The sequence below is a fragment of the Podarcis erhardii genome, assembly GCF_964252035.2.
Source record: "Podarcis erhardii genome assembly, chromosome: 3".
Lineage (NCBI taxonomy): Eukaryota > Metazoa > Chordata > Lepidosauria > Squamata > Lacertidae > Podarcis > Podarcis erhardii.
In genome coordinates this window covers 81,124,200-81,150,025 of record NC_138507.1, presented here as the reverse complement: position 1 = coordinate 81,150,025, position 25,826 = coordinate 81,124,200, and the positions used below count along the sequence as shown (strand labels likewise).

Sequence of the window (25,826 nt, the reverse complement as noted above, 5' to 3'; positions counted from 1 at the left end):
GTCAACTCCAGATAGTTAGATCTAAGATCTAACAGTTGTTTAGGGATATCCTTGTAGATCTCAATTCTTTTGTCCAAAATGTCCAGTGACTTTCCGTAGTGTAGGCCCAGAATCTTGTCCCTTTCCTCCTTTGACCTCAATGTTATCAAGCAGTCTCTGGGCTTCTCTTTCTTTATAAGTCTTCCGAGCCTAAAAGCTGAAACAATTTTAAAATCCTTTTCCTCTAGACTCCAAAATTTGGAGAATTCTTTGGTCAAAAACTCAGCTAGGTTGCCTTCTTCCACTTCTGGTATTGCTCTTATCCTTAAATTGCTCTCCCGGTTCCGCAGTTCAATCATAGATAGATAGGTCTGGTGTTCACCTACTTGTTTGCAGAGTGGTCTTACCTCTTGTTCTAAATTTTCAAGTTTTTGGCTGGTATCTTCAGCCAATTTCCGATTTTCCCCTGCAGCCTCCTTCAATTCTCCAATTGCTTGAGTATTCTGTGCAACTTGTCCAGATAGTTTATTTAAACATTGAGTGTTCTGGTCAATTTTATATGTTTGCTCATCGGCCTTCTTGTCCAAAGATTCTACTTTCTTGTCCAGAGATTCTAATTTTTCGAAAATTTTCTCTAAAATAGTAGTGCTTGCCCCTGAGGCCATATCTTCAAATTGTAATTCCTCAGTTTCTCCCTCCCCTGCCCGTGGCAGAGAGGCAGCTACCTCCTCAGAAGGCAAAGTAGGCACAGATGATCTACGTGCCTGTGAGGCTGCGGTTAAAGTTGTCAAAGTTGTTTGTTTAGTTCTTCCTCTCCTTCTTGCACCACTCATTCCAAAGTTATCTAAAAGTCAAGGTCAAGCTGAGTTGTTCCCATGAGAAAGCAGCGGCCCAGATGGTAACAGTCAACAGAGGGCCGGGAAAAGGAAAGTAAAATAGAAGTCACTGCTATAAATCCCAAGTCCTCTAGGGGGAGTTTAAAATACAAATTGGCTTGTTTCAGTCAGAGTTTAAGGTTCAGACATAACACTAAACTGGGTTTTATTTGAAAGCAGAAGTAAATGCTCTGTACCTCTTCCATGTGCCAGAGCCAGAGTAAGAGCCAAATGGAGCTCATCCATGATATTTGCATCAAGCATTTCTTCTATGGGTAGGGTGAGGAACAGTGGGATTCCTCCCATTTTATTCTCACAACTGATCCTGTGTGGTTGGTTAGGTTGTCATTCATGGATGTATCTGTTGTCATTCATAGATGATTGCATGATACTTTAAACTTAGGATCCCTCCTATTTTAGCAGCGGATAATATGCAATCTTTTGTCAAATTACCACAGAATTTCCCCTGCTTTGTTGTCTGCAGCTCACCATCAGCTATATTGAAACAATGATGCCTACTCCTGATCGTCAGCAGCACCTGAAGCGCCAATATTGTTTTGAATGTGACTGCCCTATGTGCCATTCACAAAGCAAGGTGAGTTGTTTGAGCCCACTTCTGGGCAGCACAATAGATACACAGTTTAATGCCTTTCTGATGGTGCCCTCGGGGTCTAACTGCAAATGGCCTTTGGCCTTGTATCTGCTTTTATTCTGAAAAAATACCCATATGAATGAAAGAATAGCAATAAATAAGTATCAGTTCAAAGGATGAGACTATGAGTGGACTCTTCTGCTGACTTTTAGGGGCTGGCGTTTCTCATCGCCTTTACGAAATAAAGAAATGAACAGATTTTTATTTTGTCCAACATATCCAAAACAAGAGGAATTGTAATTTATGCTAATCCAAAGTTAGCTCCGAAATTATTATTTAAGGATGAAGTAGGCAGAATTATAGGCGTGCAAATAATATATGAAAGAGAGAAAATAATTGTAATAGGAATCTACACCCCAAATTGAAAGAAAGGTAGAATTTTACAAATTACTGGAGGAAAGATTATTGGATTGTAGTAATGAAAATATAGCACTACTAGGCGATTTCAATAGAGTAACCTCATTAGAACTAGATAGAACAGCGAGAGAGAAAGAATAAAAAAGAGAAGACTACCACAGACCTCCTTTCAGGTGGTGGAGAATCTGAATTTAAACGATGTTTGGAAACTTAAACACCCGAACGAGAAGTAATCCATGCACTTCTCAGAGGCAAAACAATCAGCAGGGAGAATAGATGGAATATGGCTGTCAAATAATTTAATATTGAAAAAACAAAGAGAAAAAAACACCCCACAGAAATACAACCAAGATTAATTTCAGACCATAACCCAGTTACTCTAGAATTAAGAAACAGCAGGAGAATGAGATGGAGATGGAGAATGAAGGAAAATATCTTGAATGATGGAAAAATATTTTTAAAAGCACAAGACTTTAAAAGAATTTTTTTGAAATAAACACAAATCAGGAAATGGACATCAGGGTGATTCGGGACGCAAGCAAGGCTTTTATGCGAGGCTTCTGTACCCAACAAAATGCCATCCAGAAGAAAATTAGAAAGAATAAAATGGAGCAAATTAGAAAAGAGATAAATATAAATGAGAAAGAACTAGCCAAAAACCCAAAGAATGAGACTGCAAAGCAAAGCAGTTCTAAATACAAAGAAGGCAGATGAAGCCGCAGTGAAGTGGTGGGAAGTCACTTGTGAAGAAATACGGATACTGTCTGGTCTATATATGTACACAGTATATGTAAAAAAAGAAAAGAAAGGGCTGAATATGTATGTGAATAACCAATGAAAAATCTAATAAAAAGCATTTTGGAAAAAGAAAAAGAAAAGAAATCCACATATTTGGAACTCCAGCCCTTGGAGTTACTCACATTACATTCATTAAGGCTTGTCACAAGGTATATTTTCCACTAATGAAAAGTAAACAGTGCTCTAATTCTTCCTATAGACTCTTCTGCATAGGCTTACGGTTCCACTTTCGTTGCTTTTCTTCTCTCTCTCTCTTTTTACAGAAGAAAATTTAATTTGTCTAGTGATAAAGTCCCTTGTAAGCTATCTTGCAGGCTTTGGTAATGCTGCTTTATCAAGAAAAAATTAAGGGCCACATGCCCAGTACTGTCATTAGTGGAGCCCCTCAGACGAGTTCTAATCTGAAGTTCTTCTGTTATTCATTTGGTAACTGTTTTTTAAATGTTTAAATCATTCCTAGACTACTTTTCATTTCAAGGCAAAATCTCAAGGCTGTATACAACTGTAAAAAAAGAATCCACAACCCAACAGCCATATGCTTCTTGGTAGAATAGCACAGTAAAATAGCATATTGAAACATCGGCAGCATAATCCAGAGGCAATAGAAATACACCTCACTGGTCAAGAAATGTCTGTGCATCCACCATTGGCAAAACCATAGCAGAGGGGAAGACATTCCATAATGTTGGCATCACCACTGAGGAGGCCTGTGGCTTCATTGTTGCAAGAAAAAGCGACAGCTTGCGGCACAATTAACAGGGCATCTTCAAAAGGTCTTAGTGACCTAGCAGGTCTACATGGGAGAAGATGTTCCTTCTGATAACCTGACCCCAAGTTGTTTAGGGCTTTATATATTAATAACAAGACCTTAAATGCCACTTGGTAGCAAACTGGCAGCCAGTGTAGACCTGTCGGTACACGTGTTATGTACATGTAGCCGGGCTTTCCACTCGACAGCCTGGCCACTGCGTTCTGCACCCACTGCAAGCTTTTAAGCTAGCTTCAAGGGCAGCCCCACCCAGAGCACATTACAGTAATCCATCCTTAAAGGCAACCCCTATTATCTCCGTGAATTTATTCCTATGACATGAATTTACTCAACCAAAGAATATTGACAGCATACAGGAATTCCTGGTAAAACGCCATAACCTATATTTTTGTTTCACCAGGCAGAATCCCTTTACAGTTTTTTCCTGGCTTTTAAAATCTGTGGTCAGACCTAACTCCCTTGTGTTCATCTCTGTTTTTCCCTCTGTGCGCAACTACTGAGCTGTATTGATACAATTACAGTGATTTCTTTTTTACAAACTGTTACTCCATAGGCCATGGATTTCATAAAACTGTCAGTTATTCTCTCAGTATGCAATATGTTGGGCCTGAACTCTCTTCTTTACAGTGATACCAGATTTATTTTCGTCCTTCACTGGCTCCTGGCCAGTCCTTGTGCTGAATAATTTTATGAGTGAGTGCACACTTGTGGCTATTGAAAAATCAGTTTGTAACCAATTTCCTATCACAGCTGTTTTCTGATAATTATCAGAAGATGATTAGTGCTTTTTTATTTGTTTCACATGTAATTACTATCCAAGGCATATTTTGGAGGAGTTTTGTGCAAGCAATCTATGTTAAAGTACAGTATTGTTTGATTAAGTATTTTAAGGTATAATTATTTGTGCAAAGTGATTAACCTGAGAGCACCATAGCTTATTTAACTGTAGCTGTGTTGGCAGCACAATCTGAGGCATGCTCACTTAGCAAGTCCCACGAGGGTTGCAATCAGACAGCACTTTATTCAATTTTCATGATGGTTCCTTCTCTGATAATATCCCAAGTTTTATGTGATCTTTCACATGACATAAATGCTGTGTCTGAAAATCTAGTAGAATCTAATGAAAGTTTAGAGTTCCATGTGGATTTTCAAATCCCATTAGCAGATATAGGGAGAAGATGCAGCTATTTGCTCACAACTATAATAATAATAATAATAATAATAATAATAATAATAATAATAATAATAATTACAATTTATTATTTATACCCCACTCATCTGGGCGGCTTCCAACAAAACACTAAAATACAATAACCTAACAGGGCTGCCTTCAGATGTCTTCTAAAAGTTTGGTAGTTATTTTTCTCTTTGACATCTGGTGGGAGGGCATTCCACAGGATGGGTGCCACTACCAAGAAGGAACTCTGCCTTGTTCCCTGTAACTTGGCTTCTTGCAGCGAGGAAACCACCAGAAGGCCCTCGCCGCTGGACCTCAGTGTCCGGGCAGAACGATGGGGGTGGAGACGCTCCTTCAGTGGAGACTAGCAAGGAGGTAATGAGACAGCAGTGCTTACCCAGTGTCCCATCACTGGTGACACTGGAGCTTACTAAGACAGCGAGGGGCTCAGTCAGTGCAGTGCAAACGGCCCAGCAGGAACATCAAATTAGCTGTGGCAGTACATTTGTGTCAACAAATTCTATGGCAACCTAGAATCTTAGAGTTGGAAGGGACCCAAGGGTCATCTGGTCCAGCCCCCTGCAATGCAGGAATCTCAGCTAAAGCATCCATGACAGATGGCCATCCAGCCTCTGTGTAAAAACCTCCAAGAATCCAACATAACTGCTGTCTTGTCCCTTTGCCTCTCAATAAGTCACGGCATTGCCAGCGATGAGAGATCAGGTAAGCACCCCTGCCCCACTGACTGCTCCCACAACTAGTCCAACTAAGGAACAGCCCAGATGGGCTGCAGATGGGTAAGGATGGGCTGACGAGAAGCTGCAAATTTCTAGTCTCTTCACCTCACAAGGAGTCATGGAAAGGGCAGGATGCAGAGCGAGGGAGGATAAGGAACTGGTGGGAAATTGTAAGCTGCATTGACTGCTTTCCCCCATGATGAGCAGGGCTTCCTTGGTCTGATGGGAAGACAGGAAAGGTGTGCAGCCTGTGCTTCTGAAGGAAGGAAGCAGCAGCTGCCCTATACTCTGCAGAGTGTGGGACCCTGGAAACAGTGGCAGTTGATATATGTGAAAATGGGAGGGAACAGAGTTATGAATGAAGATATATGAAGCTAGCATGGACAGGAGAAAGGATGATCTGTTCATCCTTACAATTACAGACATACCTCGGGTTACAGACACTTCAGGTTTTGTTTTTTCAGGTTATGGACCCGCCAAAACCCAGAAGTACCAGAATGGGTTACTTCTGGGTTTCGGCGGTCGCACATGCACAGAAGTGCCAAATCGCAATCCGTGTGTGCGCAGACGCACCGCTGCAGGTTGTGAACCCACAGCATCCACTGTACCGATGAAAGCAAGTGGTGTGATCCAATAAGCACTGCACAGTTCTCTTTGTTGTATAGGGATGTTTGAAAACATGCAGAATGGTGCAGATAATAGGGGATGTACTTCCATCTGTGCCACTTGCCCCAAATGGTTGCTTGGGGCCTGGTGTTCATAGAATTGTAGAACTGGAAGGGATCCTGAGAATCATCTCTTCCAACTCCCTGCATGCAGTATAGTGGAATATCCACTCAGGTGGATATCTGGTTAGAGTGTGGTGCTGATAATGCCAAAGTTGCAGGTTTGATCACTGTATGGGACAGCTATGCTGCTGCTGCTGCTGCTGCTGTTGTTGTTTTATGTATTTATTTATACCCCACCCTTTTCCCTGATGGAACAGAAGGTGGCTGTTGCCATCTATATCCAAAGGAACCCATGAGTCACTCACTTTCAGTGGCGGTAGTTGTCACATAGTTACACCAAACACAATGGCCTACAGTGGTACCTCGGGATGCGAACGGGATCCGTTCCAGAGCCCTGTTCGCATCCAGAAGCAAACGTAACTAGTGACGGCACGTTTGCGCGTGCGTGCGTCACTTTTCGCCGCTTCTGTGCATGCGCGTGACGTCATTTTGAGCGCCTGCGCGAGCGGCGAAACCCGGAAGTAACGCGCTCCGTTACTTCTGGGTTGCCGCGGAGCGCAACTCAAACGTGCTCAACCTGAAGCATATTCAACCCGAGGTATGACTGTATTCTGGTCACAGGAACCTATGACAATGGGGTGAGGTGAGAGCAGACCTTCTTTTCTGAAACAGTCTCCCCTCCCCCTGAAATTTCCATATATTTGCTTAGCATTTTAAGAATGTCTCCTACCAAAAAGTATTGCTGCTGAATTTCTGTATCAGTTATCCCTTTATAGTAAAATTAAAGCAAAACCAACACCATCGCAATGATACTCATAAAATTAAAATGCTAGATTTAACAGCACCTCCCACATGTTTGGATAAGTTCTTTGTTTACTTGGTTTACATTTTACCAGCCCATAAATTTCAGGTTAAATCTAATGTTTTAAAAATCTTTTTGTAATTATTAGTTTGTCCACCCAGCAGCGCCCCTCCTAAAATCCCATACGTTAAATAGTAGGTTGTCATATTTTGCCTTCGTAGCGCTGCAACTGAAGAGAAATTCTACAAGAGGTTTGTTTTCCCCTAGAACTCTCACTACTAATGTACCTTACAAATAGCATTAGGAAAAAATTACAAATGCTAAGCTGGCAAAGGAATACTTTGTTTTGTCTTCAGGTAAGTATTAAATGCCTACATTCTACAAGCATTACCTCCACAGAGAAAATTATGGTATCGTCTTTCATAGAATGTATAAGTCATCAGCATCAATTTAGAAATCTACCCCTTGAATATCTGCTATTCCTATTTGAGATAATGAGCCACTATATCAACAAACTCATATGTGTGGTTTTTTTAAAAAGACCTGTCACATTTTGTAATGTCTGGTAGTCTAGTTCACAAGTGCAAAATTAATAAAGCGCGGTAGTCTCCTGTGAGCACTGCAAAATTCTGCACGTGGTCTTCTTTGAGAGCCATTATTAGTGGAAAATGTATAGATTACAGCTTTAGTATCACCCATTTCAGCCATATCTTTAAGGTTATTACTTCTGTATTCAAAACTGAAAAACTAACAGAAGCTCTGTACTTGCTAGCAATCAGCTTTTGCTCCTGTAGTATCCTTGGTTTGTGGTATTGTTTGGTACATACATTGCTACAGGTAATATTTCATGATGTAGAAAAAAATGCATGCTCTTAAGCTGAAACCCTAGCATTGATCTACCTTGAATTAGTGCATTAATTTGCAATGTTAAGATTACATTATATGAGTGGCAAATATTTTAAACAGGGACTGCTCAGAAGCTGGTCAAGGCACTGAAGATTTAGAACAGTGGTTCCCAACCATTTTTTGGCCATGCCCACCTAAGCATCTCTAAAATCCTGATGCCCCCCACTCCCCATGCCTATTTATTTATTTATTTATTTATTTAGTGACCTCCTATTCACGTGAAGGAAGCCTAAAAGGCCATCCACTGTTAATAACTCATTCTTGAATTGCCCCCCTTAAAAATTGAATTGCCCCCCTGTGGGGGGTGCGCCCCACATTGGGAATCACAGATTTAGAGCAAAAGCCAATCACGTTTACTCAGAAGTAAATATTGTTAAATTCCATTGTTTTAGAATTACAGTAATATATATATATATATATATATATATGCAGGTTTTGGTGTCCTCGGGTGTCTTCCCGTGTAAAAGTTGGGGTGTCTAGGCGACGTTTCGACGAGGTCTCACTCGTCATCTTCAGGCTGGTGCTTTCGGCTTCTTGTTACTGGAACAGAGCAGGATCTCAGTGTTTGAGTTCCTATAAATACTGTAGAGGGGGTGTGGTGTATAGCCTCCAATGTTCTGGGCAGAACATCCACACCTAATGACCCACCTAAGTGGTACTCAGGATATCACTCAAGAAATCACTCAAGATATCTCTCAAGTAATTAAGGAACAAAAGAAGAAAAGGCACACTAACCTGGGAACTTCCTCTCTGCCCAGAACATTGGAGGCTATACACCACACCCCCTCTACAGTATTTATAGGAACTCAAACACTGAGATCCTGCTCTGTTCCAGTAACAAGAAGCCGAAAGCACCAGCCTGAAGATGACGAGTGAGACCTCGTCGAAACGTCGCCTAGACACCCCAACTTTTACACGGGAAGACACCCGAGGACACCAAAACCTGCATTCCTGTACCCGTGAAAATCTACGAAAGCATATATATATATATATATATATATATATATATATATATATATATGTATATATAATTTCTTGAAATTTGATGGTTTTTAACAATTTCTGGGGAAGTCTGATGGGACCATGTGTCACCCATCCTGAAAGTTCTGCACTGGCTGCCAGTGAGGTACTGATCCCAATTCAGGGTGCTAGTACTGGTGTCCAAAGCCCTAAACAGTTTGGGATCCAAGTAGCTAAGGGAGTAATTCCCCATCATCAACCATCTTAGGCCCTATGACTGAGAGATTGATTGAGAGCCACTGCTGTGATTGAGAGCCAGGTTAGCATGTCAGACCAAGACCTGGGAGACAAGATTTCAAATTCTCACTTGGCCATGAAGCTCACTAGACGACCCTGGGCCAGTAGAGGCCTCTCAGCCTAACCTATCTTTCTGTTGTTGTTGTTTAGTCGTTTAGTCGTGTCCGACTCTTCGTGACCCCATGGACCAGAGCACGCCAGGCACTTCTGTCTTCCACTGCCTTCCGCAGTTTAGTCAAAACCTACGGTACCTTTCTACCCAACTATAAAAACTTATCAAAACAGAAATGTCTTCAGTCTTTTCCAGAAATTACAGATAGTGGGCAGTTGTTGTATCTCAACAGGGGCGTAATTCTGCGATGACATGGATTCATCTGGCCGTTGCAGACAGCCAAGCTGGTTTTGTTGTTAAATTTCAAGAGACCTCATTGCCTTGTATGTATTTCAGAGTAGCCAAGGGAAGATGCAATATTGTATTTTAGTCAGAAATGTCACTAAAAGCCCAGGAATCATGTCTAAGTTCTGGTTTTAATGGCTAGCTTGCCCCTTCAGCTTCCGGTTTCTAGCATTTACCCTGGTCAGCATCAAGTGCAGACCGAATGGCAGGCTTTGACAAATGAGACTGAGACCCCAGTGGTTATTTACCTCTCTTGGTTGCTGTAAGGCTCTTTTCTCTGAGGGAGCTGTTCATAATATTTATGAACATGTCGGAGTGGGTTGTGATGCCATGGGGTCACAGAAAATAAAGCAGAGTTCACACAAATGAATGGGAACTCTGAGAAGTCTGCCAGAAATGTAGATTCAGAGACTACTGGAAGGGGAAACTGGCATTAATATGGCATGACAATTTGGCAGGCTTAGTATGTTGAATTGCTGAAACAGGATTGGAATACAACACTCTCCTGAGAGTCCAGCCTTGTAGTCATCTGAGAGGAACAGAATCTCATTACTCACAAAGCCAGGAGCCTAGAAAGAAATGTAAACCTTTTGGTAGATAATTTAAGCAGACTTTTTTCTCTGCCAGGAGGAGGACAAAATGTTAACTATTTGGGGCCAATTCCATCACACAATTACTTTCCAGCTTTGTTGTTCTGTTTTCTGTCTACAGCCTTGCAAGGGAATAAATGCATATGAATCTACATCAGATAGCATCAGCTATTTCCACAAAATTAGTGTCTCAAAGCAGCACAAATTCTCCATTGTCCCATGTAGCAGCCAAAATACCTTCATCAGGCCTCAGGTACCTGTGAGGCTCAGACCAGTGGCTTGACTGGAATTTGGTGGCTGGGCAGTGGAAAAAAGCCCTAACACTTTATCATATGCTAGCTTGGGGTGTCCATTATGCCAAATGTAGCAACAGCACTGGCTGTAGTTCAGTTGTAGAGTACATCTACTGCATGCAAAAGGCCTCGGGTTCAATCTCTTGAGATATCCAGGTAGGGCTGGAAAGGGTTGGGAAAGATGTCTAGCTGAAACCCAGGAGAGCCATTTGTCAGTGCTGAGACAGTACTGAGCTAGATGGACGAATCGTCTTCCTCTATACAAAGCAGCTTTTCTGTGTAAGTTGGCATAGAAGTAAGCCTCATTGATTTCAGAGAAACCAAACTCCCAGAAACACATGCACAGGATTGATGGCAGACTTAAATCCTGCATTGTGACACGTCCTGAACATGAACAAAATTTAATAATGCAGTATAATAGAGAAGGGGACGACAGAGGATGAGATGGTTGGACAGTGTTCTTGAAGCTACTAGCATGAGTTTGACTAAACTGTGGGAGGCAGTGGAAGACAGGAGTGCCTGGCGTGCTCAAGTCCATGGGGTCACGAAGAGTCGGACACGACTAAACGACTAAACAACAACAACATAATGATTTCATAAAATGTATAATATACCATAGAAATTTCTATCATAGAAAATATAATTTTAACCACAAAGCAGACTACACATCCTGTAGATCAGTATGGCTAACCGTACCATAAATAGCTGTCAAAAGCCTATCATATGCACACCTTTTATATATATGTTCCATTTGTTTCTTCTGATTAATTAGGTTTGTGCTGAAGCCAGCGGGTACACATCTCTCCCTTCACATGGTCACTAAACATTGATGTTTCATGGGAAAAGGAATTAGGAGCCAAAAGAAAGCAGGTCCTCAACAACTGGCTATCCCCCACCCCTCTTTGTTAGGTTATTTAAAATTCTTTATGACCTTGTCCACAGTTTTCCATTTCTGGAAGGAACACAAAATTGAAGAGAGATACTATGATCTGGTCATGCCACATACAGCAGCAGATTAGTATTTATAGCTTGTAGCAACACTTCGTTTAGAAATGGAAAAGGTTATTCTCACCACCTAGCAATTATAGATGCTGACACAAAGAGATCAAGCAGGTAGCTTCAGAACACACACACACACGAAGAAAACCTGGATCCTTCAGAATTCTTCTTTCATTTAACATTTCAGGCACGTTGTAGTCTCAGTTTTCACTAAAACCCTGGGCCATGGTGATTTTATAAATGAGAACTTGCAAGTATTTGGGAAATGTGATAGTCATAGTGAAGTTGTGGGTGAACATATCAGACGACACAGCAATTCTTCAAACAGCTCTTGTGTATTCACAGGCCAGAACAGAACTGAACTGAAGGGTTCAGCCAGCCTGCTTATATAGAGCTCCTCTACAATGCAACTGTAACTATTTTCTGTAACTATCCAATCACTGAACGTCACTTTCAATCCCTTATTTGCATATGTGTACCTGAGTGAAAACTATCTACAGTATCTCCCTGCTGGCCCAGGGTGAGAACTTCAGTACATAACACATAGCATAAGCATCACTGTAGGACAGCTAAGAGTTCATTCCAATAACTGCTTCTCTCAGCATCTTTGGGCTGATGCCCACTTGTGTTTGCATACACAGGAAGTCAAATTCCACATGAAACAGGTTTGTCAAGTCAAATCCAAATGTTATCACTTTATGTGTTGTATGTTCCACTCCCGTATCCAGACATGAATGTGACTCATGCCTTGACCAGATCATGACATGATGCTGACTTTTTACTTGTTTAAAATCCTGACTGAAGGACACCTGCTGATTCAGCTTCTATTGTAACAATGTGAATCAACAACCACTTATTTATTTGGAGGAGAAAAATGAGTAAGCTGAGCTCTCGCCATGTACTTAGCTAATTAACATGGGAAGTCATGTATGGAAGGTAGTGTGAAAATGATGAGCTTTAATCTAAAGGGGAAACAAAGCATGGTCGAGCTGCAGCGCTATTCAGAATGAAATACAACCCATTTGGCTATGTAAATATTTTGGTAGAAGTATCAGACTTGAGATATGACTCAATTACATAAAGGTTATTAGAACAGTGAGAAATACATAGTTAGCATTTTCCTGGTTTGGCTGATTAGCTGAACACAGCTTACACAATAGAACAGCTCAGTAGTCTGCTCAGATTGCTGTGAATGTTGCTTAAAAATGAATATTAAAACAATGAACAATGAATTTATTTTTACAGTTTTGTAATCTGTTCCCATCTGTAGGTTTATTTGCTAAGGAAGAAGGATAGGGTATGTGCAAATGTACTAAAATTAGGGGCGCTGTTGTGTGCATGTGCAGTGGCAGAATAAGATACATTTTGAAGTCAGCAGACAAATTCTGTTTAAGTGTAGCCTTTTAAATGATACAGCGAAGAAAATGAAAATACTCTGGGTTTGCCATCTGATTCGTCATTATTAAATAGATCATGTGCTTTGCAATCTTGCATCAAGTATGTCACACAAATTGTGGGAGAGCTGGGGTAAGTTTACAGTCCAATGTATCTCAAATGGTCACAGGTCCTGTGAGTGAGGATTCAAAGAGGACTCTCTGTGAAACTGCCACTTCTAAATTGTCTTTCATTTATACATCAAATTACACAAGGTGCTTGAAATATTTGTAATATTTTCTTCATTTTGTGGTAGATGTTATGTCTTGCAGCTTATGAAAGGTATACTCTTCTTTGTTCAGACGCGTCTTCTGCAGGTTAGCAGTGAGTGTGAGTGAAAGTATGTTCTGAAAGTGTGCATACTCCTTAACTGTTCTGCCTTGGACACTTTTCACTGCTTGTTTTCGATTCCTCTCAAATTCTGTCCCCTGGTTATGAAATGTGGGTAACAGCTGATAATGCGGCTTGCAAAATTGAGTTCCTTAAATTTGAATTGAACTTGACACTTTAAATTTAGCCTGTGCATCTCTGTGTTGGGAAAGGGATTTGATGCTCCTAGCCTTTAACTATAAAATGTGTGTCAAAGGGGGTAGGGTGTAAAAACCAAATATAGATACCACTGACCTACCGTAATATCTATAATAGAATCGGTGTCTTGGTAGTTATGATGAGCAAAGGGGGGGGGGATGCAAAAGCAGGCAGTACAAGGGGTAGTAAAGAGCTCTGAAGCCCCAAGTATACCTCAGGAGCAACAAGCTTGTCATTAGACAGCAGGTTCAGTCATAATGGTGGAAACAGATTAATAATTAATAAATAGAAAGGTTCAGGAAATTGGATGATTCAAGAATTCATTTGCATGCAAACTGTTTTAGGCACTGTCATTTAAAGACTGGAGGAACATCTACCAACAGTGGTCATTATTTACAGCAGAGAATAGTATGTAATGATTTTCTGAGCTGCGAGTGCTTCATGGTAATTAAAGTGCTGTACTGGCTCTATTAAACGCATCAGCAGAACTTAGACCTCCAAATTGCTTGTGGCCCAGCAATCTCAGCATCTCTGCATACCCAGGCTCTTAGTGACAGTGAAATCCTTTGCTTTGCCTGGGGTAGGCGTTCTCCCTCCCTGCTTTTTATGGCTAGGTATAGGCAGGTATCAGGAAGAAAGCAGTCATTAGGAACTTGAGAAACTGAGTTCATTAATATGGATTTAATAATAAATAAATAAAAATCTGGATGTGTCTTGAAAGCCTGCAAGCAGATCATGAAGGCAATGGTCTCTTTTTGTGTAGATCCGAGTAACTGGTATTCAGAAGCATGTAGGCTCCATTTAGCTATGGTGGCTAATGAGCTACTGACAGACCCATGTTCCTTCCAGGAACCCCCTTATGTGAGCTAGTGGGCATCACCACATATTGTGGGAATGCATTCCATACTGTTAATTATCTGCTGCGCGAAGATCTGCTTCATTTTGTCTCTGCTGAATCCACTACCCATTTCATTGGGGGACCCCAACTTTTCATATTTTAAGTAAGGGAGAAAAGGTTATCTACCTGCATAAACATTATGCACTTCTGTTACGCCTCCACTTAGAACTTCCCCCCTAAATGAAAAAGCCTTGGGATGGGGGGAACCTTTTTTTCCAGCCTGTTGACTACATTTCTCATGGGCAGGCTTCAAGGGCCAGCATGCTAGTTCTGGTTGTGGCAGAAGGCAAAAGTGGCCAAGGCAATAGATGCAACTCTTACCCTTGTAGAGTAGGTTACATTCTGGCAATTAAAAAAAAAAAAGAGGTTTCTACATGCACAGTAAGGTCACTGTTGTTTCCTTCTCCTACAGTTTTTACCCATATACTATCCACCTGCCTTCCATGTTGCAGGTCATTGATCTCTTCACAAGTGTACACATCCTCCCCCCACTTCCTGCCTGGTCTGTTCCTTTTGAATAGATTATAGTCCTCAATTTCTACATTCCAGGCATGAGTCTTATCCCACCAGGTTTCAGTAAAGCCTATTACATAATATTTGCCATCCTGTATTAAGAACTCAAATTCATATTGATTATTTCCCAGACTCTGTACATTAGTCATTCCCTCCAGCTGTAGTTTCCTGTTCTCTAGCAGGATTCTGGAGCACCACCTCACTTTCCTGGGCATCAATGAAGCTATGATCCTCAGTTCCAAGTGTTCCCCTGTCATCTGTAATATTGTCTCCCTCCCCGTCAGGATTTAGTTTAAAGCTCTCCTAATTGGGTTCACAATACTCTTAGCAAACACATTCTTGTCAACCGCTGTAAGGTGCAACTCAGCAGTCCTTTCTCAAAGAAGTGGACAACATGGTCCTCGAAGCCAAACCTTTCCCGGCAACACCATCTACACAGCCATTGGTTTCCTTCCAGTATTCTGCTCTCTCTTCCTGGGCCACAACCTTCAGTAGGAAGGAGTGATGAAAAAACCCACCTGTGCTCCAAGAAGAACCTGTTGTAATATCATAGCTTTGAAGATAAGATGAGATGTAATCTTAATTTAAGAATAGCCCTTTTTACATGTAAGATAAATTGTATTCTCTACATTTTGCTAAAAGGAAATTTGAAACATTTATGTATTGTTTACCAAAAAAGAAAGAAAAAGTGAAAAAAATTCCTGAAGTAGTGAAGAATCTCATTAACTAGCTAACCCAAATTACATAATTTTATGGAAATATACTGCAAAATGTCTCCCTCTCCCTCTAAAGATTTCCAGGCCTGAACAAAAGATGCTTTTGTCTGGTGTATCATACACCGTATTATTTTAATCCTAACACATTCATTAGATAACATCTCCCCTATTTAGCAACTTAATACTCTTAAAACTGCTGTGTAGAAGAGAGCTGCTCCATAAGATTATTATTTTAGTATTTCATTACAACGTATATGTATAAAAGAGATTACTTTCATATTAACAATGGCAGGACATGTTTGCTCAGAAGTAAATCTCACTGTACTCAACGGGTATAGTAAGCACATTCATGACGCAGTCTTAATCTGTGAAGGTTCATTCAGTTAACAAAAAGTTACATTTGCCTTATGATTCGGTGTTATAGAAATATAGCTTTTGGAGATTTAATTAATACAAAAGATATAATCCTCCTTTATGTGTCTCTTTACACATCCCAAAGAATTCTCTGGCAACAGGTTTACATATAAAGTCATGATTATCTTTGAGTGCATTGCTCATATAACAGGGTTAGATTCTGTCTGTGTTGACTAGCCCTGTCCTCTGTTATAGCCAGTTACCGAAACAGCATTTATCGTTACACTTTTCACATTAAAATGGTATCTTATAACTTTATCTTGATTTACTGTAACAGTTGAGAGGCTACTGTGATATTTTGCATTTGGATTGTCAATAAAGAATCTGATTTACAGCCGGGCAATTAAACTATACATTTATAAATCAATACTATAGAACATCATAGCTCAGCTGGTTAGAGCGTGGTGCTGATAATGCCAATGTTGCAGGTTCAATCCCCATTTGGGACAGCCGCATATTCCTGCATTGCAGGGGGTTGGACTAGATCAGGCATAGGCAAACTCAGCCCTCCAGATGTTTTGGGACTACAACTCCCATCACCCTTAGCTAACAGGACCAGTGGTCAGAGATGATTTGAATTGTAGTCTCAAAACATTAGTGGGGCCGAGTTTGGCTATGCCTGGACTAGATGATCCTCAGGGTCCCTTCCAACTCTATAATTCAACAGGGGTTGCTGACTTGTAGTCTCCACATGTTGGTGGACTACAACTCTTCAGTCAATGAAATCCTTGTGTTAGAAGAAGCACAAGGGTTAGTGCAAGTGCAACAGGCTCTCCCCCTTGTATTTGCCCCACACCATTCCAAAATATGTTTGGGGGATTGTGGGAACCCCCGGAACAGATGTAGCGGGCATGCGGGGGAAGGAGAGGGGAAGAAATCCTTGCACTGATGGAACGTATTTTACTTAGCACTGCGTTGAATACAACCCCCTGGCTATTGGCCATGCTAAGATGGGATTTGGACTCCAGCAATATCTGGAGGGCCACAAGTATGTATGTACCTGAGAGTAAGCATCATTGAATACAGTGGGACTTACTTCTGAGTGGACATGCATAGGATTACACCGCAAGAATCTAATTCTAAACACATGTCATTGAAAGGAAGTGTTCACTGAAAGTAAGTAATAAAGAACTCAGGGGGACTTGATGCTGGTCAGAAGTAAGGATTGGGCTAGGAGTATTTTATTTTTATTATTTATTGAAGTTATGTACTGCCCCTTATTTGAGGATCACGGGGCAGTTTACAACAGAAAAGTACAAAAGTACATTACATAATAATAGACCAAACAATATATTTAGAAAGGTAGGCAAAATTAAGTCTGCTTATCTAAAAGTGAACATATATCATATACAAATGATTGGGCAGTATTGGTCAATATATCACTGCATAAGATCAAGGCAGCAAAAAAGGTGGGGGCAAGGGAATTATCTTTCCCCTGCTTCCCTAATAACTGAGCTGGTGTTTTCTGTCCCTTAATATGCATAGGATTGGGCTGCATAGCATTACCCTCCATTGGAGCAGTTTACATTGGCAGTTCCTGTACTGCATTTTCTCATATCTATAGCCTTATAACTCCAGAATGTAAATAGAACATTGCTCACTTTAGTTGGGTTCCCCCCCCCCAACCAAAATAATGGTCTCCTCATTAACTTGTGATCTATATACTTGTAGAGATTTTCATGTGTGCTGCATTTTAAAAACACCACTACTTTGTTCCTTAAGGCAGTGATAAAACATTCTCCTGTTTGAAACACATTGCTATTGCTTCTGTTAAAGAAGGCTTAAGATCAACACATATCTGGCAAAATTCTTATAGCACATATGCAGTATACCGTATTTTTCCCCCTATAGGACGCACTTTTTCCCCTCCCAAAATGAAGGGGAAATGTGTGTGCGTCCTATGGGGCGAATGCAGGCTTTCGCTGAAGCCTGGAGAGCGAGAGGCGTCGGTGCGCACCGACCCCTCTCGCTCTCCACGCTTCAGGAAGCTATCCGCAAGCCTTGCGCGCCCAGCGGGAGGTCCCGCTGGGCGCACGAGGCTTGGGGCGGCAGCCTGCAGCCCGAAGCACGAGGCGTCCTCTGGAGGACGCCCCGTGCTTTGGGGAGGTGTGCGCAAGCCTTGAGTGCCCGGCGGGAGGTCCCGTCGGGTGCGCAAGTCTTGGGGCGGCAGCCTGTTCTGGGGGCTGGAGTCGGGGGAAGCTCCGGCTTCCCCTGCCCCAGCCCTGCGGCTGGGGGGGGGGAAATATTTTTTTTTTATTCATTCCCCCCCCCAAAACGAGGTGCGTCCTATGGGCCAGTGTGCCTTATAGGGTGAAAAATATGGTAATTATAATGTTTCTAACAAGATTTTGGGCTCAGCTTTATGCTGAAATTAGCAAAATTATTTTATTATTTAATTTCAGCATAAAGCTGAGCCCAAAATCTTGAAAATTTTGAGGAGTGTCTTTTGTATTTTTTGTTGTTGCTAGCAACAAATATAGTAATTGCTTATAGATGGGAAAAAATCCACTTGCACTTACATATGGTATTCAGTGGTATGGGATTTAACCTTAACCAACAAACTGACTAAGTTCAGGCATCTGATTGGATGAACACAATCAGACATATTTACTGATAGGTGGTTCTTTCAAGTTGCAACATTAATTCTTCAGTAAAGCATTTCTCAACTCCAACACAGATATTTTTTAGAAAGACTTGACCGTTGTATGAAATTTGTATGATTGTTTATTCTGTGAACGGTCTTAATTACACCATTCAGTTTTGGTTACAATGTTTTTTTTGGGTCCCGGGGTACATTTGGAAATCTAAGAAACCATCACAGACACCACCAAATACCCATTTCACAGAAGAAAAGCTGTTGATGTTCAGAATCCCCCCCCCCCCAAAAGCAAAAAGCGGACAAAAATATTAACAACTTAAAAAAGCCAAAAATTCCGAACACTAGGGGTGGCTGTGGTCAGAGGCACACAGAATAAATAGATGTGACTCTTAATTTCTATCATAGGCAACACTCCAGCCATGAAAATGCCAAAGGGTTCTACATATGCATACACCTTTCCATCCAGGTAAGCAAGAGACAGTTAAACACTCAACAAGGGTGTGGTGAGGGGTGTGGCTTGTGGAGAGTGCCATGGGTCAGACAGGTCAACATTTGGCCTCCAGGCTTGAGGTCCCCACCTCTGCTAGATGTCTAGTTTTCCACTCAGTTTTAAAGACCCGGTTACAATCCATTTGCAACCTATCCTGCAGGCATGGAAAAATGTCAGTTTAGCCATACTTAAAGTGAATCAGACCTTTTCGCTCCCAGAGGTCTCCAACTGACGTGATCATAATCTTTCATCACCCCCCATTGTTCAATCCCTTTTCATCACCACTCGTTGTTAATCACCTAATATCATCAGCTCTAATTGTGGTCTTCTGCAGTCCATAGTAGCTGATTCACATGCCCTTGTTGTAGCTTGCTTCCATACAAGAAAAAATGTGAAAAGCTTGCCAGTAACAATTAAGCCCCGAGTGAACCCAGCCCTGTAAGCAGGAGGGGGCCCTGTTAGTGAGTGTTGCGGCTCCAGCAGCAAAAAAAATGGAAAACAGCCAGGTGAGTTAAACACCTGTGTGAGCCAAACAACAGTGGAAGGAGGCCATGGCACTAAGGTCTGATCCCCACACACGATTACAGAGGTAGATATTATAGAGGTATATTGTCCTATATTTTTCTTGCTTTGTACCACACCAGTCTTTTCCAAAATGTTTCACAGACTACAAAGCTCCAAACAGAGCAATTGGATTACATTGTTCAATTTAAATAAATTTTCCAAAATGAACAAAGTGCTGGTTATTTAAACAAGGAATTGGTTTGGGTGCAGAGAACAACTAATTCTAAATTTAAGAAGAACTGTTCTCCCCTAAAAGAGGGTTGCTGTCATGCTAGAGGCATGATTTTCTACTGTATGACAGTGCCTATAACATCACTGGCTTTTGATATCTCTGCAAAAGGCAGAGACATTTTTTCTTGGCAAGCTGGAATAGTGAGGATTGCATGAAACAAGGCTCCCTGCCTTGGTCGTCTCTTTTGATGTATCTTTTAAATTTTTAAATGCAGCTTCTGGAGGGCACAATTGAAAGTGAGGTGCTGCTGGGAGAGAGTGTTTAATCCTTTCCCACCTGCTGTGTCCCTGCTCCAGTAGCTACCCCACGCCACCCTCCTCTCCCACAATATTTCCAATGTGTAATTGGTAGGTTCCAAAAACACATAAAGGGAAAAGTTCCTGGAGGAACATGGCCAGTGAAAGAGTTGGGTAAGCTCTTTTCCACACTCAATCACAATGTGCTGTTGGCTTGCACTTATATGTTTTGGGTATGGCATGTAGTTTGGGATTAAGACAATGGGAAGTATTTAACTAAGCAATTCTGCTAGAGCCCCCAATCTGCTCAGGAGGATTGGGGGAACCCCTAGAATGGATTTAAGGGATGTGCAAAGGAAGGGGAGGAGAGAGGGATAATTTCCATTGTGCATGGAGAAATACTTGTGCTGATGGAGAACCTGCCTCAGCACTACATTGAATGCAGCCCAGTGTAATGTGGAAAGTTGCACTTGGATACAATTAAAGATAATTTAGCCTCTTAGAGTTAATTCCATTCTTAATCGGTGTTAGCAAAGTACATGGCACACTGAATTAAGTGGCAAAACTCACATTGTTGATAAAGAAACAGAATTGCTCTGCTCATGTGTTGTTGTCATGCGCTAGCTGGATGCAGCAGAGTGATGGGAGGCACCAACTAGGGAACCCCCAAGGGAACCCCAGGAGAGGAAGGCCCAGAGCCAGGGAATTGGTGTTAGGACACTGAGGAGAGGTCAGAGGGAGAAGAGGGGCGAACGAAGGAGTTGTGACACCCGGGGCAGCATATGGACGGTGCCGGGATCCTCCATTCACGGCTGTAGCTTTGATGGAGGGATCCCACTGCCGTCCATATGGCATTTGAGTGGCACCGGTGGCAAACCGCTATGTACAGCACATGTGTGTCATCGTTATGTACAGCACATGCATGTGATGCCGCACATGCACTGTACATAGCGGTTTGTCACCGGCGCCGGGATCCTCTGCTCGCAGCTGCAGCCACGAATGGAGGATCCTCCACATGTGGCTGAGGTGGCACAATGGCTGCTCGTGTCGCCATGATCCCCCACGGGGTGCCTTCTTGTCACCCCCCCCAGACATGGCACCTGGGGTGCACCGCCCCCCCCACCCCCGTTGCGATGCCACTGGGAGCAGACTTGGAGGAGGAGTGACAGAAGAGGAAACAGAGTTTAGTCAGCAGGAAGAACTCAGGGCAGAGAGCAGCCCTGATTCAGAGGCTGGGGGGGGGCAGGAGACAGAGGTGAGGCTGGCTTCTGAAGAAGCCAGGAAGTTTCTGCTCCTGCTCCTGCTGCAACCTGCTCCCCTCCCCTCTCTACCACCAGTCCCACAGAACACACAGAGAAATAAAAAGAGCAGAGGGGAGGTTGGTTGCATGCAGGCACAGTCTCCGATTGCTTGCCAAAAAACCCTGGAGGGGAGAGGACTTAGGCAGCTGTGGAAAGGTGGGAACCTTCAGCCTTCACAACATTGCAGCAAGATCTACTGTGAAGACTTGCTGGGATCACTAGGCCTGCACTGATTTGGTTTCTTTGAATAAAGAGTAAACTTCACTGGCACTGGTGTTTTTTAATTGCTGACCTATACCTGACTCGAGGTCCTGCCAGTTGTATCCCAACTACATCATACTCAACACACCCATTGAAATAGATGTGATTAAAATAGCCGTTATGCATTCAGTAATGTCAATAGGTCTACTCTAAGTATGATACAGCTCTTTGTTCTTGGCCACAAATAAATCAGTTTTGCTGTTGATCAAAAATTTACCTTGCTGCACTCAGCTACCTTCCTTTAGCATTAGAATCCACATTTGTGTACATTCAACTCCACATTTAGTTGTCTAAATCAGTTTTGAATTTGGACAGGCGGGTGAATTTCCTGGCTTTCTAAAGTGTTTATCTCAGCCGTGTCTGCATTGGCTTGGGCTGATGGGAGTTGTAATCCAAAATACCTGGAGGCACCAGGTTGGCAAAGGCTGTTCTATCTGCGTTGCTGTCCTGAGCTGCATAGTGTTTTATAGGGTGCTGGTTTTCAATTTTCTCAATTGTGCTGAGATTGTGTTAGTTATATTTTATCGTTTTAGATATTTATTGTGAGCCACTTTTGGAGGGCTGTGCCCCGAAAAGCGGCATATGAATACTGGAAATAAACAAATACCCATGATATTGCACTGACGTAATTACTTTTTATGGGTCACATTTCTGCTTTCAGTTATATTAACATACATCAAGTCAGCTCCTCTGTAATTGATGCTGTGCCCTTTGAATTAGACAGAGGCAAAACTTAGCTCATTCGCTTTATATGCAAAGCTTAACGTGTCTGGATCTTTACAATTAACATAACTGACATAGCTACTGCAACATGATCTTTTTTGTCCTACTGCTGACCTTTTATCCGTGGCAGCTTTCATTCTGTACCAAATTATTTCCAGGTGAGCTTATTGTGATCAGATAGCTGATTTTATGGTAAGTACATTTGCGAATTGCAAGGAAAACACTGCTTTCTTTGTAATTTCCTTATGCGGAATGTCATAGAATCCCAAGGCAGCCAAGGCCATTTTGATACAATCATCTCTTGGGGTAGTACAAGAGTTCACCTCCTATTTCTTCCCTTTGGACATGAATGGGAAGATGTTGCTGCAAAGCTACACATGAAATTAATATGGGCTCTGGGTACATATTTTCTATTATTTGGAACACACAGTAATTAATTTTCCTCCTCTGTGTGAGAAATGCAGATTAAAACCTCTTAACTTCTGTGCTCTTGGGATGATAACTGATATATAAATTGCATTAGTATCCCTAAGCTCCTTTTGTATAAATATTTTGTGATATTAGTGGAAAGGGTCCACCCCCCCCATTTTATCTACTATATCCCTCACGTGATTTGCATTCATTGAGTATGTTTTTTTATTCTATGACAAGCAGAGCAAGTTATAAGTCCCTCCTTATGCAGGCATAGCTAGACTGATATAGCAGAAAATAGGTTTGCTTTATTTTCACACTTTGGGTTTAATATGCAGTTTGCTTCTGCCTCCACCTCCACTTTGATAATGGCTAACAGTAGCCTCTTACAGATGTTGTGCATGAATGAAGATACATAGGTGTGGGGGCAGATCACGGTGACAATAGGCTGAAATCCCACCTCTAGATAATAACAAAAGTCCATCATGCATTGGGGGAAAAGTGGTTTGAGATGCAATGTTCAGTCTTCTGCTCTAGACACTGCAATGAGCTGCCTCAAAATTTTGCTTTTCAAATGTTGCAATGTCAACATTAAAGCAATCCCATGAAATTATTAAGATTATTATTTGATTGTTTTTTACCATCGTTCGTGGTATTCAGCTAAGGCCACAGTCACATTTAAAGCACTATAATATCACATTAAGCAGTCGTGGCTTCCCCACATGAATCTGGGAGATGTAATCTGTTTAGGGTGTTTAGAATTGTTAGAAGGCCTCAATTCCCCTCCCAGAGCTACAGTTTTCCAAGTGGTTTAACACTCAGTCCCTCTTCACAGGGAATTCTGAGAATTGTAGCTCTGGAGGGAGAACAGGGGGCTCCTTACAGCACCCTTAACTAACTACAGCTCCCAGAATTCTTTAGGGGAAGCCATGACTACTTAACATGGTATAGTAATGCTTTAACTGGGGTGTGTGCATGTGGCCTAGGTTTTAATCAGAGTAGACCCATTCAAATGAATGAACATGCCTAAGGTCCATTAATTTCAATGGATCTGCACCACCCTATGTATTGTTTCTTATTATTATTTTGTTGTTTCCTGCCTTGGGCTTCTTTGAGAGGAGGGGTAGGATAAAAATCTATTAAATAATAATAATTAGGCAAACAGGAATGCAATAAAACACCATGCAGGCTCTCAAGTTCCCCATAACTCTTCATCAGGCAAGATGTTTAGAAATGGGGGATGGAGAGAAATAACGGGGGGGGGGAGTCTATTCATGTTTGTCAAGATATTTAAGCCTGCCTCTGCTAAGTTTTAAGGTGGAGTGTAGGAGGAGATAACAAATTTCCAGCTGTGGCACTTCAAAGTACTTGGAAGTTCTTACGTGATTTTGATTAGTCTAATAAAAGTATTGGCTTAATATGATCCTTTTTCTTATAGGCCAACACGGATACCTTTGGCTTTTTTCAAAAGTGTGATTTATATATACATTTATGTATTTATTTTGCTTTTAAAATATATATATATAATCAAACATAAAGTAAAGGTAAAGGGACCCCTGACCATTAGGTCCATTTGTGGCCGACTCTGGGGTTGCGGCGCTCATGTTGTGCTATAGGCTGAGGGAGCCAGCATTTGTCCGCAGACAGCTTCCGGGTCATGTGGCCAGCATGACTAAGCCGCTTCTGGCGAACCAGGGCAGCACACGGAAACGCCGTTTACCTTCCCACTGGAGCGGTACCTATTTATCTACTTGCACTTTGACGTGCTTTCGAACTGCTAGGTGGGCAGGAGCAGGGACCGAGCAATGGGAGCTCACCCCGTCACAGGGATTTGAACCGCCGACCTTCTGATCAGCAAGTCCTAGGCTCTCTGGTTTAACCCACAAAGCCACATACAACCAAGTAAATATTGTTATAGTATACTTTTGAGTTTTCGATGAATGTTTCATTCGTGTGATACTTTATTTTACTAAGATATAACATTGATCACAGATACCTTCATGAGTGGCCAGGAACCTTCTGGTGTCAGTAAATGATAAAGGCTAGAGTGTGTGGTATTTAATCACAGCTACCTAAGTATTAGCACATATCAAGGAATAACACTATTCTGAACCCTAATGAGAGCACAATGCCATATTTACTTTGTTAAAGTTGGTTTCTTGCCGATGACATGACATTAAAAAAAATTAGCTCTTCACCTGAGGATAAATAATTGTTTTATGTACATTTGAAGACCAATCTTATTTAAGTGATGTTCCCCAATTTGTGATTTCTTGTGTAAATCTTCTGTGCATTCAAAGTTGACTGACATACTTCTTAAATATTAATATTCATAAAATATACTTATCTTCACAAAAATGACCATTAAGACAAATTCATGGAAAATAAGGCTATCAATGGCAACTAGCCATACGTCTATACTCCACCTACATGGTTGGAGGTGGTAATACTTGAATACCAGTTGCTGGAAACCACAGGGGGGAGAATGCCCTTGTGTTTTGGTCCTGCTTGAAGGTTTTCTACATCTTCTTCTTGGCCACTGTGAGACCAAAATGCTGGACTAGATGGGCCATTGTCATCGTAAGCTCATTTGTTAGAAAATCTATAGAAATTATTCACAAAGAGTGGCATGAACACAGGTCCAGCAAGCCCCCAACTCTTTGTTTAATGTGTGCATTCCAGATGTGTAAAGTTGCATGACAGTTTTGCCATTGGCTTCAATTGAATACAGACTTCAAATTATCATGGATAACACAGTTGAATCCTCTGCTTTCCAACTTCATGCTGAGTGGAACTACCCCCCCCCCCTCGTTGTTCAGATTTGCATGGTGCAAGATGGCATTGTTTGCTTCTCTTCTTTTAATCAAATGCTTTTGTCTCATGCTTTTGTTTCTGTCCAAAGCAGGATGCTGACATGTTGGCAGGTGATGAGCAGGCCTGGAAAGAAGCCAAAGAAGCTATAAATAAAATGGGAGCTCCAAAGTCACAAGAAGGTATCCTTTCAATGCCAAAGTACTGGTCAACAGCAGATGGGTTTCCTTTTGAGGCAAGAGCATATAAAAGCTGTCTTCTTCCTTGCTATTTCTAAAATATGGAAATACTTTGTTCCTTAAAGGTTGCCCTCTGTTAGAGTGGGCAATTGGATTTGGCTGGGGTGTCAGATTCAACTCTTAACAGGTGGGTGGAGCCA

At 41.6% G+C, this 25,826-nt stretch overlaps 1 protein-coding gene across 10 annotated transcripts in view; it reads left to right on the top strand.

Moving 5' to 3' along the window:
* Nucleotides 1–25,826, top strand: part of SMYD3 (SET and MYND domain containing 3) — a gene marked incomplete at its 5' end in the record, with an annotated part of 382,495 nt that overhangs the window by 305,884 nt on the left and 50,785 nt on the right. For 8 of the 10 annotated variants that reach the window (XR_014155449.1, XR_014155450.1, XR_014155451.1 and 5 more), the window contains 2 exons: nt 1,339–1,449; nt 25,539–25,629. Coding sequence is in view for 6 of the 10 variants with exons in the window: in XM_081857690.1 (XP_081713816.1) it covers nt 1,339–1,449; nt 25,539–25,629 (202 nt within the window). The remainder of the gene's footprint in view (nt 1–1,338; nt 1,450–25,538; nt 25,630–25,826) is intronic. The other 2 variants (XM_081857692.1, XM_081857689.1) reach the window with 1 other exon arrangement.